This window comes from Chrysemys picta, chromosome 3, assembly GCF_011386835.1.
Source record: "Chrysemys picta bellii isolate R12L10 chromosome 3, ASM1138683v2, whole genome shotgun sequence".
Classification (NCBI taxonomy): Eukaryota; Metazoa; Chordata; order Testudines; family Emydidae; genus Chrysemys; species Chrysemys picta.
Genome location: NC_088793.1, coordinates 205,889,059 through 205,909,242, shown reverse-complemented (window position 1 = coordinate 205,909,242; position 20,184 = coordinate 205,889,059). Strand labels below are relative to the sequence as shown.

At 47.2% G+C, this 20,184-nt stretch overlaps 1 protein-coding gene across 1 annotated transcript in view; it reads left to right on the top strand.

Moving 5' to 3' along the window:
* ARHGEF33 (Rho guanine nucleotide exchange factor 33) overlaps positions 1 to 16,821 on the top strand; it is a 32,784-nt gene extending 15,963 nt beyond the window's left edge. The window contains exons 7-14 of the mRNA XM_065589855.1: positions 2,055 to 2,184; positions 4,289 to 4,421; positions 5,543 to 5,626; positions 6,824 to 6,907; positions 8,614 to 8,762; positions 9,526 to 9,690; positions 12,409 to 13,147; positions 15,368 to 16,821. Of these exons, the coding sequence (XP_065445927.1) occupies positions 2,055 to 2,184; positions 4,289 to 4,421; positions 5,543 to 5,626; positions 6,824 to 6,907; positions 8,614 to 8,762; positions 9,526 to 9,690; positions 12,409 to 13,147; positions 15,368 to 15,505 (1,622 nt within the window). The 3' untranslated portion in view covers positions 15,506 to 16,821. The remainder of the gene's footprint in view (positions 1 to 2,054; positions 2,185 to 4,288; positions 4,422 to 5,542; positions 5,627 to 6,823; positions 6,908 to 8,613; positions 8,763 to 9,525; positions 9,691 to 12,408; positions 13,148 to 15,367) is intronic.
* Positions 16,822 to 20,184: the final 3,363 nt, after the last annotated feature.

Below are 20,184 nucleotides of genomic sequence, written 5' to 3'. Positions count from 1 at the left end.
AATTTTCCCATGAACCAGAAATCCCCCCAAAATTTCTTTTCAGAACCACCAGCAAAGAGTGTTTTCGGACATAAAATCTGCTCACCAGGACCCTGACAGCTGCTGAGTGACATTGACATTAAATTGGTTCAATGAAAGATATTACCTCACCCATCTTGTCTCATTGACATTCTTGTCCGGTTTCTGCTGTTAATTTGGATTTGCCATGACGACGATGAGGTGGGTGAAATTTTCAGCCGAAACCTTTTTTGGCAAAAAATGCAGATGTGGCAACACCACTGCATCTTGAGAATTCATGTTGGTTTGGCTGACCTGTTTCGATCCATAGGAGTTCCAAATTTTTCCAAAATTTGACATTTTCAAAACAAACCATTTCAGTGTTTTGGTTTGAAATGAATTTCCTTTTAGAGACTTCCTTTAATTTGATTAAACTATGAAAAATATTACAGAAAGGCTTGATATTGAAACAAAATGTTTCAGGTTGAACAAAATGTTTTGTTTGACCCGAAAAGATTTTTTTTTTCAGAATTGCCAGCAAATCGAATAATGCGTTATTCACACAACTCTGCTTGTAACTGCCCCATGGACTGATAGCCCCTGAGAGAAGGCTGCATGCAAAGCCCTGCCTCAGTTTGGAGGGAGCTGCCTAAGACCATGTGGCTCAGTCCTGTAGGAACGGGAATTAGAAAGGCTGTGCTGTGTTGCTGAGGGGCTCCAGACAGACTGGTGCAATTCTGTGTTGGTTAGATTACAGAGAGTATTTATCGTGCCCTTTAGAGAGAAGGTTGCCTGACCATTTCCATTTTAAAAGGTCCTTTTACAATTGTACATAATTTTCCCTGGGACAGCCTATAGTTCACAGCAGGCCACGCCTGTGGAGTCCTTTAAAAAGAACAAAAAAACCTTACCCTCCTTGTAGCCTTGCTCCTCAGTCCTTAATATCTTTGGCAAAGGACAAACTTTCTGTCCCTGGGATTGTTCCTTCTGCCTGGTCTCGCTCTGAGGTCACAGAGCATCTATGGCAAAGTACAAAGAAGCAAATAGTTTTGCTTCTCCATCTCTGCTACGAGAGACTATTCTTCCTAATCCCATTCCCTCAAAGTCTATGCCTCTTCTGCGGGAGGAAGCCGATTATATATGCTGTGTATCCTTCCCAGCATGCTTTGCTTCAGAGCCCTACAGTTCTTAGCAGGCCCAGGAGTATTAACCCCAACATTCCCTCTGGGCTGCAAGAATAGGCTTCAGTCTCAGGCCCTGAACAGCAGCAGATGTCTGGCTCTGCTTCCTCCCTGAAATCACTTCTGCTTTCTCAGTGGCTGTTTTTTCTTGCCACACTCCTAAATCCAGTGAATATGCTAGAGACTCCCCACATCAGTCTTAAAGAGCCAGTACCCCCATTATACTCACTTTTGGGCTGGACTCTCCTCATTGGTGAAGTGTTTTGAGTGGCAGTCACAAGGCCAGTCCAGGGAACAACTGCAGTCCTTGGGGCAGCCAGGGGCTAATTCAGCCCCTGTCATACGTTAGAGCGGCCTCGGGGCTGCTCTAGCTTATGATGTTGGCTGGTAACAGCCTCTTAGAGCTAGAGGTGGCGTAGACAGTTCTGCGTCAACTGTGGGTTCTTCCACGCCAAAGGAAATCCCAACTTCTCTGCTAGGGCAGCTCTAAGTGGTGCAAACAGGCTAAGGATCTGGCCCTGACTGTTCTCACTGGAATAGTGTATTTGATTTATAGGGTAATATAATTACTAGAGATGTAGAAAATTCGATGTGAATTTCCTGTTTATGATTTCTAAAAAAACTGATCTTTCAGAAACTCTGGAGGTTGAGGGGAGAGACATGCTTGTTTCCAGTCTTCCTTTGTAAATAGACTGTGGCCCTGATCCTCTGTGGAGCACTTTGCAGGATCAGGGCTAGCACTTGATATTTGTGAGGAAAATTACATGAAAAGAGGAAGCTCCTTCAGTCTTCCTCAGCCTTTCCCTTCCCACTCTCCAGTCAAACACAAGCGTGCAGCTTTTAACATGTTCTTTTAAATCAAACTTTTTGTTGAAGCCAAAAGACAGAGCATCGCTTTGGAGCTGCTGGAGTCTGAGAGGAAATATGTCATCAACCTGTCCCTGATCCTGAAGATCAAAGCCACATTGCAAGGCTTAGACGTGAAGAGGAACACCAAAGAGAGAAGGTATCGTAACTGTCACAATGGCTTTTATAAAAGGGCCTTTTCAACATTCAGAGTTCTTTTTTCCCCAAAAACATTTTGGGAACTTTCTCTTAGCCACTTTGAAACCTTTAAGTGCCTAATGTTTTTTATAGCCAGAAAGCTTTAGATCTTTAAAATGTTTAACCTGGGTAAAAGATTCTGCCTTTTCCTGCCTTTCTACTTTCATCAATTCATAGATTCCAAGGCCAGAAGGGACTGCCCCAAAATAATCCCTAGAGCAGGTCTTTTAAAAAAATCACCCAATCTTGATATTAAAATGGTCAGTGATGGAGAATCCACCATGACTGTTGGTAAATTGTTCCAAGAGTTAATTACCTTCCCTGTTAAAATATTATGCTTTATTTCCAAACATTTCTTGCCTCCTCTAGTCCCCTCTCCATGCTCTTTGACTCACCTCATTTAATCCTCCCTCTCTGCCCATCCTGCTCTCCTCCCTCCTGTCTCCCCCAGCACCCACTCTTTGAGACCTGAGAACAAAGCCCCCCAATCTCAGATTCACAGTCCACACCTCTCCCTCCGCCACTGGAAGTTGCTGGCTTTAGCATTAACTATGGACCAGTTACTGCTGTCCCATTATAGTTGAATATAAAATACATTATTCAGTATCATACATGGCTAAAAGGCATTTCCCCCGTCTGTCTGTCTCTTGTCATTCTTCTTTCCACCTCCTGTGTCTCATATGTCTGTTTCCTCCCCATTTCTCTGGTTCTTCTTTTACCTTTTCCTCTTTTCAGGATCTCTGCATATTCCTCATGGCCACATGCTTCAAAACTATCTCTGCCATGTCCTCGCTGTATGTTGATAGGAAGCTTGGCATGTTTTCCATGTACATACCGCATTACAACCTTTAATGACATGATCACATGCGTTTTATCATAAAATACAATACAATATCATACCTTCTCTCCCCCCACTCAGCCTTTGGAGCTAGTTGGTAATTTTCCATCAAAACAATTTTTGTTGGAAAATACTGTTTCTGCACAATTGAAATCTTCCATGGGAAAATTGAGATTTTGCTGAAATTTTTCAATGTTCTGTCAGGTAAATCAAACTATATATTTCGTTTTGGGTCAGATCATCCTGAATCTAAACATTTCAGTTTGTTGAATTAAATGGAAATGTTTTGTTTCAGGTCATTTTGAAACTAATCTGTGTCCACCTGAGCTGCCACAGTGACTCATAGGAATTGTAGTTCAGGTACCTCATGACCTCGTTCTCCTCTATGGGCTCTCTGACCAGACTACATCTCCCACAATGCACCATGGTCTCTTCTCCGGTTAAATTGCGGTGATGCATTGTGGGAGTCCCTTGACATAGGTGCATTCTGGGAGACGTAGTCTGAGGAGGAAGCCCAGCCCATAGAAGAGATTGGAGGTATGAGGCATCCAAACTACAACCCCCATCACGCAGATTCAGTTTGGTTCAACAAACCAAAACATTTTGATATTTCTAAACTGAAAGGTTTTTGATGTTTCCATGCATTTTCCATCCTGATTTGGAGTGAAAACAGTTGTCAAAATATTGGAATTTCTCACAGGATGGAAGTTTTGACCAGCTCTCCTTATAAGGTACAGCTTGTAAAGTGCACAGTGAATGAGGCAAGGTTTATGAGTCCCATCCTACTTCCATATGTGGTTGCAGGAGTGGGGCCCAAGTCCTCTAACTCAAGTGATAATGGCTCATGCTTTGAGCTGTGTAGGTTCGTGCCCTGTTGGGCAGAGTCGGTTACACAAGGCAATGGAGCATTAGGCCCAATGAGTGCAAAAGCATGTGAACTGGAACCATAAAACACTAGATTCCAAGCTCTTTGGTGCAGGGACAGCCTACAACTCTGTATTTGTACAGCGCCTCACACAATGGGGCATCATTCATCACCGGTTCATAGGCTCTACCATAATAACAATGATTAATAATACCTTGTAAAGCAAACCCAGCACATTTTAAACTGCTGGCCCATGAATGTGAGCAGAATCTGTGGGTTCCCAAAGCCTAGGAATCGGATTCTTTTTCTAGAAAAATTTCTATACTCCTCTGTGCAATCATATCTGTTATCTTCCCTCTTTAGTTTCTTCCCCGGTTCTTTACGATACCTGGTCCAGCAGCATGTAGACTTACTTCACATGCTGCAAGAGAGGGTGCTGAGTTGGCCACGTCCAGGAATCCTGGGAGACATATTCCTGAAGTTAACAAACGATGAGGTATGTTAGTGCTTGTGACAGAAAACACCCGACAAAGGCATCAGGATTGCTTTAGTTTAACGATGTATAATAGTGTGTTTGGATCAAACAGAACTGCAGATTTCCATCCCCCGCCCCCAACGTAATTACGTGTCTGGCGGTATAACAAATTTAAAAGAACTCTAGGGATAACAAGTCTACATACCATACTACGTACTACATACCAGTTCAAGTCAAAAATGGTACATCCATTATAGAATAATAGAAATGCAGAACTGGAAGGGACCTCAAGAGGTCATCTAGTCCAGTGGTTCTCAAACTTTTGCAACCAGAGGACCCCCATTTTGATTTTAAAATTTTCAGGGACCCCCAAGCCACCCCTCTCAGCCCTTGCCCTGCCCCCTTCTCCGAGGCCCTGCCCCCGCTCACTCCATCCCTCGCTCTCCCCCATCCTCACTCACTTTCAACAGGTTGGAGCGGGAGGTTGGGGTACAGGAGGAGGTGCGGGGTGCAGGCTCTGGGAGGGAGTTTGGGTGCAGGGGCACAGGACTGGGACTCACTTGCTGTGTGACTGTGACCAAAACCTAAACCCTCATGGGCCTTTGCACTGGTAAATCTGTGGCAGTGCAGCATGGTTCGTCTGAATGGGCCAACAGAGCAACATCATGCAAAAATAAATAAATAAAAATCTACAATGTGAACACGGTGCCCCATGGTAACTGGGTCAGATGGTGCCAAACCGTTGTGGGCTCCAGTTGTAGCCTCAGCCGGCCCCTAGGTCTTATCTACACTGCCACCAAGACTTCGCTCAGATCCTGACCATACCACAACACAGGACAACTAGATAAAGAGTTTGCTGGAACTGGGTGAAGGCCCTGCACATGTCCACTGTTGTAGCTTGGTTTGACTGTTGCAGCTTGACAGGCACCATGTTACAATTGTTTGGTTGTGACTGTTTCAGACTGGGTAAGGGTTACAAGTACATGTACAGATACTAACAAACTAACATAACTAAGCTGTGTGCTATCCCTCCCCATTCCCCTGCCCCTTCTGCTCGGAGCCAACAGTAAACCTGGGGCTAACCCTGCAGAATTTCAAACCACTAACATTCCTTACTGAGCATTTCTGGGTTTGTTCCTCAGAACAATTTTCTGGACTACTACATTGCTTACTTGAGGGACCTGCCGGAATGCATCTCACTGATCCATGTGGTGATTCTGAAGGAGGTACATTTCTTACCTGTTATTTCAGAGACTCATCCGCCACGACACACAGTCATTACTGGCAATAGTGAAGACACAATCAGTACCCTCCCCCCACAGTGGAAAATAGCTGCTTGCCAAATCAAATATTAATGTATTCCTGGAATTTCTCTAAGGAATCAGGCAGTTGAAATAGTACATAGATGTCAGTTCATCCTGAGCACATGAAACATAGCACAGAGAACCACAAGACACACTTCTGAAATCATCAAATCCAGGTCTGCAATTGTCTTTAGCCCCAAGATACTATTGATGGCAGCCATTGACACCTTTCGGCATCACCATGCCATTGCTAATTATACACTGGCAGCCTGAGAATGCCGGGAGATTCTGGATTTTCTGTGAAATATCTGAACTTGTCCCTGGATTACCCCAGGCTGTGGTCCAAACCACCCAATCTCTGTTTGCAAACTGACCCTCCCGCTATCCTTGCCCCACTTCCCACAGCTGTTGGAACATATTTTCCAGGGTTTCTTCCTGGCATTTTTTTCCATCCCGCTAACCAAATTATTTCATTACCAAACACTGGTTTCTTGAACGATGGGCTTGTTGATCGATTGGTTGTTCCGAGTTACCAAAGGCAGCTGTCTAATTCTAATGTCACCATGTATTTGAATGAAGTTACATCCAGAAGTTCAACTGGATCAATAGCTGTAAAAAAAAACCTCTCCCCCGCCAGGAAATCCTCCCTTGCACCCCATCCAGACCACTGCCTGGGAGGGTATGTAGGAGAATGGATAAACCTTTCACATGCCCTGGAGAAAGACTTTCCTGAGACCTCCTTGCTGCCAGCCTCTTTGCATTCATGCCAGGGGTCTAATGGCTCATCGCTCAGTCCTGTGGTATCACCCAGGGGAGACAGGCGGTCTGTAAAGGCCAGATGCCGATATCTTTATTCACACAGAGTAGTGCCCTGCACCTTGAGCAGTTCCATAGAAATCAGTGGGACTAGTCCCAGAAGTGACTATTGACAGTGGGCATAAGGGGCTCACAGTCCAGCCCTTAGCATAACATGATTGGGCCTGTTGTCATCTCATCCCCTTGTCATTCATCTGTCACTCCCTGCGCGTTGCTGTGTGTACTGTACAGCATCACGTGAATACAAACTGCACTGGGAACTTACATGCCATAGGGATGCTAAATCTACTTTCTCCAATTCAGGTGGAAGAAGAAATTAAGTCTGACCTCTACATGCTGTTCTTTCATATAGTCCAGCGTATCCCCGAATACCTTATTCACTTACAGGTAGGACTAACGCATGAAAGTTGCCCGGGTCACCCTATTGCCCTGTAAGGATAACACTTGGTATTGGCGTTTACACTGCATGTCACTTCTCTCAGAGCTGGCCTCTGCAGCCACCCGGCGAAATCTCTGGGCCCTTGAAAGTGGAAGCCACTGGTCTCTAGGAGGCTCTCGCATGATTGGCAGTTTCCTCAGGGCCGGGACAGCCTTTGCGTCCCGGGAATGCCCCCCATTCTGAGAAACCCCAGACCCTCACACAGCTGTGGGGGACGTGTGGGCTTCCCGTGACTGGGCTAGGGCTGCTGGGAACTACTAGCCAACTATGTACAGCCGAGTCCTCTCCTTTACTGAGTAGACAGCATGGTCTCTAGCCACAAAGGTGGTGGCTTACTAGTGTGAGAGGCAGCATGGCCTAGTGGGACTGGCATGGAAGTGAAGGGCTCCTGTTGTCCAGGTCCGGCTCCGATATCGGCCCACCCCTTGCCCATGGCTGGGTCACTGCTTGATCCCTCTAGCTGAGTTTCCCAATTTGCAAACAGTGCTAATCCGTCCCCTGTGGAGTGGTGATGCTCTGGCTAGGACTCAGTGCTTTTACAGGGGTGTTCGAGAGACGAGGAGGACATGGAGAGACGGGGGGGGGGGTAAGAATGTAACCTGGGGTGTGGCTGTGAGAGTCAATGCCAGGGAAGGAGCAGAGAGAGAATGCAAACAGGATGGGAGCAGCCTGCAGAGGGCTAGACCTGGGAGGAGCCAGGGAGGTGGTAAAGGAACGGCACAAGAGGCTACCGGAGGAAGACACGCACACATTGTTTAGGTTGGTGACCGCTATTGAGGGGACGGGTAACCCTTTCCTTGCTGGCATCCCGTTTCTCTGTAACAGGGGACATACAAAATCCTAGGGGGGCAGGGCTAGCAGCGCCCAAACAAGAATGACCCCCGGACAAGTGCGGCACAAACAGCTGGCTCTTGCAGCAAGGAAATTGGTTTGTTGGGGATGAAAAGCATCTTCTTGCTGACACTCCTCTAAATCCTCAGGCTAGCACTGTGCAGACTGGGGCAATCACAGCCAGGGTGGTGTGAGAACTGGGTCTTGGGCCTATCCCAAAAGGAAAGGCTGGCTCTGGCTTCACTGAAACAGTTCAGACCCCAAGGGAGAAGGGCAGCAGCAGTGCTATAAAGGCCCAGGGAGCCTGTTGTATTTGTATGATGGTCCCGATTGTCCTAGGCACTGTCCAAATGCCTACAACCCCCATCTCAAAGAGTTCACACAATGCATTTTCAGAGCCTCATGCAGTTGGTTGATTCTTAGTACTAACCCAAAGTAACATTAGCTCCTTTGCATGAAAAGAGCGAGGACATAGTCCAGACGGTCTGCTGTGGTGATCAATCCACTGGGAATCTAGTGACGACCCACTAAATCGACCACAGATCACTCTCCCGTCGACTCCGGTACTCCACCGGAACGAGAAGCGTAAGGTAAGTCAACGGGAGAGTTTCTCCTGTTGACCCAGCGTGGTGTAGACACCACAATAAATCGACCTAAGGTATGTTGACTCCTGCTACATTATTCACATAGCTGGAGTTGCGTAACTTAGGTCGACTTAATCCCGTGGTGTAGACCTGCCCTTAGTACTAACCCAAAGTCACGTTAGCGCCTTTGCATGAAAAGAGCGAGGACATCGTCCAGTCTGCTTCTCTTTGCACCCCAGAACATCCTGAAGTACACTGAGCAAGAGCACCCCGATTACTACCTGCTCCTGGTGTGTGTGCAGCGCTTCCGCATTTTCATCTCGCACTACAGCCTGCTATTACAGTGCAACGAAGACCTGCTCATACAGAAACGGAAAAAGCTGAAGAAGTAAGTCTGGCACAAGATCTGGCCCGGTACTCTCAGGGAGAAATGATGGAGCAGGTGGAAACAAAGGGCCAGATTCTCAGTTGGTGTCCATGGGCCCACTGCTCCAGTGCGGTCACATGGTCACATTTCCACCAGCTGGGGATCTAGCGCCTGTTAGATCAGAACATTTGTCGTCAAATTTTTTGGATCCGATTTGGAGCAGCCACTTCCTGCTGGTTCAGAGAAAGAAAAGAAGTTCCTTTTATTTCTTCTAAATGTACCAGCCATTAATTTAAACAACTGACTCCTTAGTTTCATAGGCCTGGTCCACCCTAGAAAAATTACCTGTTGCTGACAGCAGGGGATAGACATGGGTTCAGTTGCAAGTGTCCAGCAAATCAAGGCTACGTGGTTTGAGCAGACTTTAGCCACCGCTTGCTGAAATAGCTTTGAATAGGCCCTGAAGACCTTACAGCCTAAATAGACAAGGCAGAATTATTGTCCCAGCAGAAGGGGAACTGAAGCACAGTGGGTTAAGTAAGTTGCTTGATGTCCTACAGGAAGTCTGAGGCTGAGCTGGGAATTAACCCTAGATCTCCCAAGTCCCACATAAGGGCCGTAATCACAAAGACATCACCCTTTCTCATAAATGAGGCGGTTACTGAAACGATGAGCAAACTTGCCATGTGCCTTAAAAACGAACACAGGTTGTGCTGCTTCCGCTGATCTCTTGCTCCGTTTCTGCCTGGTTCTGTTTATTGGTGATGAATTTCAATTCCCCTAGGTCGTCCCTGGTTAAGTTATACAAAGGTCTGGCTTCTCAGTGTGCCAGTGCCAGCCAGGAGGTTTCTCAGACACCCAGCACAACAGCCATTCGAGACAGCGGGATCCACTCCGAAGAGGTGATGCAGCCGTTCCCAGCAGCCCCCTCTTCCAGCACAACAGCCACGTAAGCCTATTGTCAGGCCGGCATCGCTTCCCTCCCCACACAGCCCCAATGTGCCACTAGAAATAGCCAAGCGTGTTGCTGCAGCATGGCCATTCTGGGGAGGGGTGGGGGGGGGGGGTGAGGTCTGCAGCAGGTTGGCTCCCCTGTGCAGGGTAATAAACCTCTCTATGCATTCTCAGGAGGAAGTACCTTCTGGGAGCAGGTTTGAGTGGTGGGGAATGCCTGGGGAAGGGAGGAGAACACGTCTCCTGGCAAACAGCTTGGAAATTCTTGGTGTAGGAGCAGAGGGACCGTAGTAGCCAGAGTAGAGAGATTTGCCTTACCCCAATGTAGTTATCACAAAATAACTCAGTGACGATGCAAATTCCTGCACTCTGGTTGGCTACTAATGGCTGCCAGGCTGTCAAAAAGGATTAAAATATGGTACAACTGAGCAAGAGCAGGATAGTTAGGGAGCAGTGGTTATAGGAGGTGCACGCAAAGCAGTGGGGAAGCCCACCACTTTTCTGTACTGATCAATGCTGGTTGGAAAATAGTAAGGTCTTTCTACAAGATCTGCTGTAGCTCCAACAGAAGGAAGGGCATGAGGAAGAGTTTACTGGCTGAGGGTCTCTGGCTTGTTCTCTGCAGGAGGTGGGACTGGATGATCACAATGGTCCTGTCTTGGCCTTAAAATTCTATTAAATATTTGGTGAAAAAAACACTGAAATAGTTTTCATCCTGCAGGTTGGGACAAGGAACCATTTTTTAAATTTATTTGAAGGTTTTTTTTCAGATTTTTATATAGCATTTTCAGTTTTTGAATGAAAAATTTCTACCACCTCTCATTTTAATGCAGTTTTCAGGAAAGCTGGTCTGAGTTTCCAAGGCCAAAGATTCACTCTTTGAGAACCAAGAGGGTGAGCAGGGCTGCCGTGCTAACCTGTGCAGTCCAGATCCGCTAGGGGTTCATTCGGATAGATTTTCCCGAAGCAAGAGAATGCATTTTTCATTGTTGCAAAGCCAAAAATGGCATGAGAGAGTTTTGTGGAATTCCAGTAATCCACCATTGTGTGCTTACGGTGTTGTTTAAAAGCAAGTGATTGCTATGATCCTGTGAATTGCAGTGACAACACAGTTTGTCTGCCACTTGCTTTGCAGTTCAGCTGGTTGGGAATTTGGGGCTGAATGTTCACAAGTTTGGCTCCTAACTTCCACTGATGTTCATTTTATGAGCTAAAACCTAAGTTAAGAGCCTAACCCCTTTTTGAGCTTTCAGCCCTTTTTGACTAATTTTTTTTCCCCATTGGAAAATGCTAACTTGTCGGGTTTCAACACCTTTTTTTGACTGGTGTTTTTTGAAATTGTCCAAATGTATCATTTCAACATCTTCTCAAGGAGAAATCCTGGTGTTCTGGTTCAAAACAACGCCAAGACATTTTTAATAAAAAGAAGAACAGGAGTACTTGTGGCACCTTAGAGACTAACAAATTTATTAGAGCATAAGCTTTCGTGGACTACAGCCCACTTCTTCGGATGCATTATATTTTTCCGAAGAAGTGGGCTGTAGTCCACGAAAGCTTATGCTCTAATAAATTTGTTAGTCTCTAAGGTGCCACAAGTCCTCCTGTTCTTCTTTTTGCGGATACAGACTAACACGGCTGCTACTCTGAAACCTGACATTTTTAATAGTTAAAACTGAAACAAAACATTTGGAAATGATTGAAACCAAATATTTTGATTGACACAACCCCCTTTTATGTATGGACGTATGTATTTATTTATTGGGATTTTCTGTTTGCAAACATTTTTGTCCCAATTTTGGGCTGGGAATTTTTTTAAATCTCAGTTTTTCTCGGAATGGGAAAAGCTGTCCGTACTCGGGTGGCTAGCCTGAGCCACTGCCTGTGTCGCCGCGGCTATTTTTTGGTGCTATTTTTTGGTGCGGTCTCCAGCGACTTAGCGCATGGACATCAATCCGAGCAGGGAATCACACTTCCCAGCTGCAGTGTAGGTGGACCTCTAGTGAATACAGTGTCCCCAAGGTGCTAGCTACCCTAGGGGGTGCAGGGAGGGCTGGGGCCTTTCCCCATCCCTGCCTCCATACTGGCAGGAGATGTGACTGTGAGGCACCTTCTCCAAGAGAAGCGCACCCCTGAAACCCACAGGGGAAATCCCAACTTCCTCAGCTGGAATTCCCCTTCGGGGCCTCTGCCCAGCTCTCCAGCACACTAGGGGGCACCAGGGACAGGGTCTTCCCGGACCCCTTGAAGGGAAAGAGAGGCAGAGTGAGGCATGGCCCCTGAGCTAGGGGAGAGTGACAACAGATTGAAGAAGAGTAGGAGCTTCCCCTCTGCTCTCAAGAGAAGGGACGGGGCTATCCTCCGCCCCCCCAGCTCCGCCTTTCTTTAGCTCTGAGTGTGAGTGGATGAGCTGCCCGTGCACCCAGAGTTACTGCACAGGGACTGGAACGGCCCCAGTGCTCAGCAGGCAGGCAGGGTTTACAGGACTCTGGGTTCTAGTTGCACTGGGACACGCACGAGCAATAACCAGAGGGTTCCTCCCTCCTGCCAGTCCCGACCGGCTGCTTTCTGGCATTTGCTGCACCATACAGAATGCTTGCGGCACCCTTATTAAACGGCACTGGAGTGACTGAGGTAGTGGCTGAGCCAGGCTTGCCAAATGCATGTACATCACAGTACTTTCTGTATTTCCTCCCCCGTTTCTTTCCTTTTTAAGGCATTTGATGCCACAGATGAAGAAGAACCAGTCCGCAATGATGGAGAACATCCAGGCTGGGAAGCCATCGGACTGGGAAATGGAGGCTAGAAAACACGAAAGGCCAGAAAATATCCTTGCTTCATCTCAGTTCCCCGAGCAGGAGCTAAAGGCCATGTCCATCCCCTTGCAGGCGATCCCGGAGATGGACTATGAAACTCCCCCAGCCGACCCAATGGGAAATGCTGAGAGATCTGTCAGGACCTCAATGGAGCTGCTGCAGGATGCTAGAAGCTTTGCTCCACACTACGAAGAGTTGGACTATGGGGGGGAAGTTTTCACCCTGCCAGGTCCCTACGAGGACGAGACCTTTCAAAACCTGGCGCTTTTCGAGAACTGCTCCCCGGCCTCCTCCGAATCCAGCCTAGATATTTGCTTTTTAAGGCCTGTTAGCTTTACGGTGGAACCCGACAGGACAGAGCCCTCGGCACAGCCACTGCCGAAAAGCAGCAGCGCCTACAAGCAGGAGGCCTTTCACAGCAAAGGCAAGCAGCTGAGCAGGTCCCTGAAGGAGTTCCCCAGGAGCACTGAGGGCATGAGCGCCAGACTCTACAGCACCAGGAGCAGCTCCAGTAGCCAGCTGCAGCACAAGCAGGAGAGAAGCATGCAACCTCACCTGATCTCGGCATCATCTAGAAGCTCCCAAAGGAGCTACTTCCCCCCGCCGAGAGGGCTGGGGGAGAAACAGAGCTTTTTGGAAGTAAGGAGGCGAAAATAAAAAAAGCAACATTTTGCAGCAGGGTCAGAGAAACTTTTAAGGGAGAATTTTCCAAAATAGCTTCCAAATTGGCACATGCAAAGCCTTCCCCTGCACAGACACGTCAGGTAGTGAGAAGCAGAAGGGCACAATTTGCACCCAAATACCAGGCTGCAAGGGGGCAAATGCAGGTTTGGTGAATGCAATTTTGTGGGTGCAGGTTCATAGATCACTTTCGAAAATTTGGCCCTTCTTAGGTGTCTGACTTTTTTCTCCCCCTGTCACTGAGCCCCTACGATCCATGCTTTTCTCAGCCCCCTGCAGCAAGCCCCTCGATGGAGGCAACAGGTTAACAATGGAGCACAGCCCTTTGAAATGAGGGCTTGGGGTGGGCAAAAGAGGCAGGGCCAAGAGCTCCTGCATTAAAGGAAGACAAATGCCGTTAGGGCCAGAGCCGTAGCTGCTATAAATCAATGTGGCTCCACCGAAGCCGATGGGCCCAGATCCCCAGCAGGTGTAAACCATTTCAGCACCACTGAAGTCGGCCCAATTGCAGCAGCTGAGGACCTGGCCCACAAGCTCTAGCCGAGCTGCCACCTGATCTAGGTCTCCTGAAGCAGGGCCCTGCTGTGGTAACCCCAGCTCTGTACAAGCTCATACAAAGGGGATGGCTTAGAACAGGACACAGCACGAACCCTAACACAGGGCCAGGTCAATTCAGACCTGGGGGGCATTGTCACCTCTGAGAGGATCCTCCAGGGATGGGCACTGTTGGCCTGTGTGCAGAGCTGGGGAATGCCCAGCAGGGGATGGGGAGGAGGGAACAAGGAAAGCCGCAGAAACACTAAAGAGAGAGCGCAGGAGCACAGACAATGAAGATTAGAAAACGGTGAGGAGGACGGAGAAGCGACGGAGGCAGGGCCGAATGCCTGGGGACCAGCCTGCGCAGAGTTGTTAATAATTACCCCAGCTCTTATCTAGCACTTTTTGTCAGTAGATCTAAAAGTGCTTCACTCAAGGAGGGTGGGATCCTTGCCCTCATTTTACAGATGAGGAAACTGAGGCACAGGGAGGTGACGGGACTTGCCCAAGGTCACCCAGCAGGCCAGTGGCAGAGCTGGGAATAGACCCCAGGTGGCCAGTCCAATGCTTCATCCGCTAGACCACACTGCTTAGTTAAGCAGGCATCAAAAGTAGTGGAGGTCTCTGGGGACACTGCCTGCCTGGCAGTGAGCCGGGGGGGAGCAGAAATCAGCACTTAACGCTTGAGTATAGGAGGAACTTGTCTAGGATAGCTATTGCAGAACACTCCCTGCTCGCATTCTGGAGTAGCTATAGTGCTTTAAACTCACACTCTTCCAGAATCACTTCCCCATGCAGCCCACCCGTTAGAGGAAGGGGCCCTACAGCATCATTTCCTCAGCACCAGTGGGAGGAGTCCCTCACTGTCACACTTACGTTACAGTCCATGTGTCAGTGACAGGTGACCTCATGCTGTGTCCTGCGGGTGCACATACAGCGAGTGACAAAGCCAGCAGCACCATCCACCCTCCCCCAGAGGCGCCCTCCGTCCAACACGGTGAGCATGCCCGATGCAGCATCCACTGGTGGAGGTGCCACTGCCCTGCACCGCTTTGCCCCATGGTTGGTGAAGGGATTCTGAATCCTTGCAGATGAAAAGCCGGAGCGTTGGTAACAGGGACATTGTTCAGCTCTCTGACATGGCTTAAAACAGTCACTTTGTATAAGGGTTATTTTTACCCCCTCAATTATTCTTCCTTGGTTTCCCTGGCTTTACAGACCCCACATTAATAGCTGTGCAGAGGCATCACTACTGCAGAAGTCTGAGCGATGGAGCAGTCTAACCCACACAGACAAATGCAGAGTGGAATAAGGTGGAAATTTTTAACCGTGAGGGTAATTAACTACTGGAACAACTTACCAAGGGCTGTGGTAGAGTCTCCCTCACTGGCAATTTTAAAATCAGATTGGATGCTTTGCTAATAGAGATGCTGTAGTTCAAACAGGAATGAATGTAGGGCAGTTCTATGGCCTGTATTATGCAGGAGTTAAAACTAGATGAGCACAATAGTCCTTTCTGGCCTTGGAATCTATGAAACCAGACTCCTCAACGTGACCTGGCTGTCAGGGTCCTCCGTTTCCTCCACTGCAGAGAGAAGGGTGAGGTTGTAAATGCTGGTTAAACCATCTTTTCCATTTTAGGAGCTACATGCAGAAGACAACACCAGGTTCTGCCAGAAGGATGACAACGAACAAACATCCTTCAGCGAGCACAACCCGCGGCAGGAACCCAAAGGGGGCTTCCGGAGCTCCTTCCGCAAGCTCTTCAAAAAGAAATGAGCAGCCCGGCAGGAGGTGGGCAGTGATCTGACTGCTACAGCTCTTCCCCTGAGCCCTGAGATAGCTGACAGAAAACAAGCCGGGGCTGCAACTTCCAGGTCCACGGCCAACACAATAGAAAAGAGCGGGGAGGTTTCCATTGCTGACTCACAAAAGCATCTGGCTCTCCCTAAAACAGCGGCGGGATGCACGGTGGATCGAAACGGAGATTGTTAGGGGTGGGGCAAATTGATTTGGTGACAACAGGAACCCACTGAGCCTTCACCCAAAACCTAAACTCAACTTTCCATCAACTCCCACCCTCAATCATTTTTCTCTGCCCTGCCACGTTCCTTTGAGGCCCAAAAGGAAGTGCACGTGGGAGAGGCTGCACTTGTAGGTTTTCAGACTGCCTGGAAGCGGGAAGAACTTGGCTGAACAGGATTCCCAGCTTGATATTGCAGGGCTGAGAGGTTCTGATGAGCTTCGGCTGGACCCTGGCTTTCTGAACTTCACCGTCTCTGGTGGCTCTGCTGTAACTTCCATTTTGCATGACTCCCTCTGATCGTTTCAATGCTGTAGGAACAGTTACTCTTGCTGCCCATGTTCTTATGATATGTGATTTGTATTTTGGCAGCCCTTAGTGATCATGGCCCCATTATGCGAGGCGCTTGGTCACATGTGCAGTTTACAGGTCCCCTTTTATTTGTTTGCTATAGAAAACTCAGCCTGGGGCCTGCATCTCACTGTCTGTACAGCACCTGGCACAATGGGGCCGTGATCTTGGTTGAGGCTTCCAATGCTACTATGGTGAACAATCGTGACTGTATGAAAGCTCCGTACCTTCCCTGGCCTATGCAGTATCTCGTGAATTAACCTGGAATCAATTAGTTTCATGCATTACCAGTTACAAGTGTTTCCTGAGGTATGAGGACTCTTCTCCCCCGCCCCCCATAACGAAGCCATGATTTCCCCCCCCTGCTCATGCCATGGCAAACCCTTAGCCTCAGAAATGATAGCGACACAGAAAGTTACCTTATATCCTTTAGTTAAAATGAAAAACGGAACAGAAGGAAATCTGTGCCCTTCCTGAGTGCTACACACACTGAGCTCTGGCACAAGAGCAGTTGTTTATGTAGGTCTGTAACTCTGGAGGCAGTTTGTTTATGGATTTGTGTTACTCTAGCGGCTTGGATGCCACCTGGGATTGGACCTCGTTGTGCTCGGCCCTGTACAGAATAAGAGACAGCTCCCTGCCCCAACAAGCTTACAATCTAAACAGACAAGAGCAACACATGGCAAAGGAAAGGTATAGAACATACAAGTAAAGCTCCCAAACCCCAGAACCATAAGGCTGCATGGATCTCTTGCCATTTCCCTGGGTACTTACACTGGAGAGGAGACTGACTAGTATATCGGAATCCTCCTATCAAAATTACAAATGGAGCCACGGACCTAAAAGGTGACCTGGCCCGTTCCACTGCCCCCTTGGGATTGGGCCCCATTGTATGGCTGGTGCATCTGAAATGTGACAAGGTTGAGATCTGGCTACAGAAAAAGAAAGGATGACCCCTCAGAGAGACAAACCTGTTGAGTTCTTCTCAGCTTTCCCTCTATTAGTAGAATAATACTTATTTATTTGTAGTGCCATAGCACCTAGGAACCCTCGTCAGGGACCAGTGGATCCCACTGTGCTTGGGGCTGTACAAACACAGAACAAAGACACGGCGTGTCCCCCAAGAGTTTACAATCTAAGTACGAGAGAAGAATCAATAGATAGATACAGACGGAGGAGAACACGAACAGTGCAACAGTCCTGGTCAGCATGATCAGCAGTGGTGTCTGCACACCAGCTGCCTAACGGTGTTTGTAGACTTCGAGGAGGACAATGAGGTAGCTTTGTGGCTGTCTATGGGGAGCTCCTCCCCAGTGCGAGAGGCAGCAGAGGAGAAAGCACCGAGGGGCTTGTTTGAAAAGGCAACAAGTGGGCAATGGAGGCCGGCGTCATGGGCCGATCGGAGGCGGGAGTCGACATTTCAATAGCAAATGAGAGATGAGAGGCAGGTGGGGATAAGCCTTGAAAGTGAAGACAAGTAGCTTGTGTGTGATGCACGAGAGAAGGGGGAGCCAATGAAGGGATGCAAAGAGAAGGGGGATGTGGTCAAAGTGACGGGCTAGGACACTGATCTTCGCAGCAGCATTCAGAGTGGATATGAACGGGACAAGATGACATTAGTCAAAGACAGAGGGAAGGATGTTGCATTAAAGAAGATGTGAGAGGAGGAGAACTTGGATGAGTTCTAGCTGTGTGGATGGACATGAAAGGCTGTATCTTAAGAGATGTTGTGCAGCAGGAATCTACAAGATTTAGACATAGCCAGAATGTGAGGATTTAGAGAGACACCCTATTGCAGGCCTGAGTAACAGGCAAGATGGTGGTGCTGTCCACAGTGATTGAGAAAGGAAGTAGGGTTTTCGGGGAGAAATTAGGAGTTCCATTTTAGCCAAGTTTAGCTTCAGCTGGTGGCTACACATCCGTGAGATGTCGTCAGAGAGACTGGACAGATTTTAGTTTGGACAGAAGGAGGCAGTCTAAAGGAGAGAGGTAGATCTGCGAGTCATTGGCATAGAGATGACAGTTGGTTGTGTGTTTGGATGGGATTATCCAGAAAAAGCTGTAGAGGGAGAAGAGAAGGGGGCCAAGGACAGAGCCCTTTGGAACACAGGGCTGGATTAAGGAGATTGGAGTGCAGGAGCTAATGTTTTTTGGAGGCCTCCCAGTATTAATGAGAGGAAAAAGTACCAGCTTATGACAATCAACAAGTCACGTATGATACTGAATAAACATGAAAAGAAAATCAAAAGACAATGAACAGGTTATATATTTCCTGGATAAACATGAAAACATAAAACCTTGAGTCACATGAAAATGTTGCTTGTTTAAACTGACATCTTGTGAGCTTTAAGAGCTGCAAATTCAGTTATTGTATCCTCAGATGACACTGTGCAAAGTAAATCCCATTCAATTGACATGAGAGAAAGAGCATTAAGCTTCACTTCTACTGTAGTTGACCAAAGATGATTTTTTTTTTTTTTTTTTGGATTAAGGAAAGCTTAGAGAACAATTGCTCTGCTTCAGTTGGCAATGGCTGCAATCAAATACCGTCTCAACACAATGAAGATATTCAGGAAGACGTTACTCAAAGCATGCGAAAAGTTGATGATTCCAGTAGCACTTCTCCTGCATGTCACAGTATCTTTTAAATGCTGAACAATAAAACATTTCAGCGAAAGGACCAGGCTCTAGATCATTCGGGTAAGCGTTGAGCAATGCCTGAGTGCATGTTTGCATCTCCTCTTCGCTTTGTTCAAGAAAAATAAGGAAGCCAAATTTTGCAGATAGTTCAGCATAACATTCACTCCTTTTTAGTTCCCAACTTAGTTTATTGAGGAGAACATAAAAACATTCAACTTCATATTTCCTTCTTTCTTGTAGTGTCACTTTCACCATCTGGAAATTTGTGTTTTACAGTACATTTGTATTCTGTAAGCCTTTTGCTTGCATCTCAAAAAAGGGTCAAAACTGAGACTGTAACCTTGTGACAAACTCTTGCAAGGAAGTCAGCAAATGAACAGCAACAACAAGATCCAGACGTGGCTTTTGAAGCTTTACACTAGTTTTGTCAAAGCTTGCTAGTATCACAGTCTATAAGATATTCATAACTGCAGTCAGCTCATTTCCTTGTACAACTATTGTGCCTCTCTTCCAGTTTTACCGTTTTCCTTGGCATTGTCTATTGTTTCTTTCAAACAATGTTGAATGCCTTCATAGTCTACTACAATTGTTTTACAAGATTCAGCATGACAGGACCATCTTGACTTCAAAACGGTTTTTAGGGCAAAGAGTTCTTTGCTCACACTCGATAACATTGTTGCACAGAAGCTGCCATATCCTGGGTGATGCTGCATTAAAAAAATAGTTTCTGAACAAAACTGAAAAAGTTTATGGCTTTCATGCAAGAATCAATGCTGCAAGTTCCAACTAAGTTCAGAAAATGAGCTGTGCATGGCACATACACAGCTAGTGGGCTTAGTTTTTGATCTGATCTTCTGATTTTGAAGACCATCATACGTTCCAGACACGGTAAGAACATAAGAGCAGCCATACTGGGTCAGACCAAGGGTCCATCTAGCCCAGTGTCCTCCTGTCTTCCGCCAGCAGCCAACACCAGATGTTACTTGTGTTATCGGATGACTGACCTCTGCAGTTTTCAATAGCAATATTGTTTATGTCCAATAAAAACATCACTGTCTGGATGAGCGACTTGATGGTGTGGTTTTTAATTGGTAGAAACCCAATGAAATGCTCATATGCAGCACCACGTGAGCAGTATTGTAAAAGGACAGATAACTGATTAACATGAGTGATGTCCGGACTTCAATGTATTGTCAAACAGAAGTATTTCACCTGTTTGACTTCAGGGACAATGAATTCTAAAACCTTATGTTTCATTAGCTCAAGGAACTCAACACAGATTGGTTTTGACAGCTAGGATGGGTGACCTTTCCCTTTGTTTCCATAGTGTTTCATGTGCTCACTTAGAAATGGGTCAGTTTTGGCGACGCTTCAAGAATACCTAGATCATTTCTGTTCTGAGGAGAGTTGGTAACTTCCTCCCGTTCTCTAAATACGAATCATG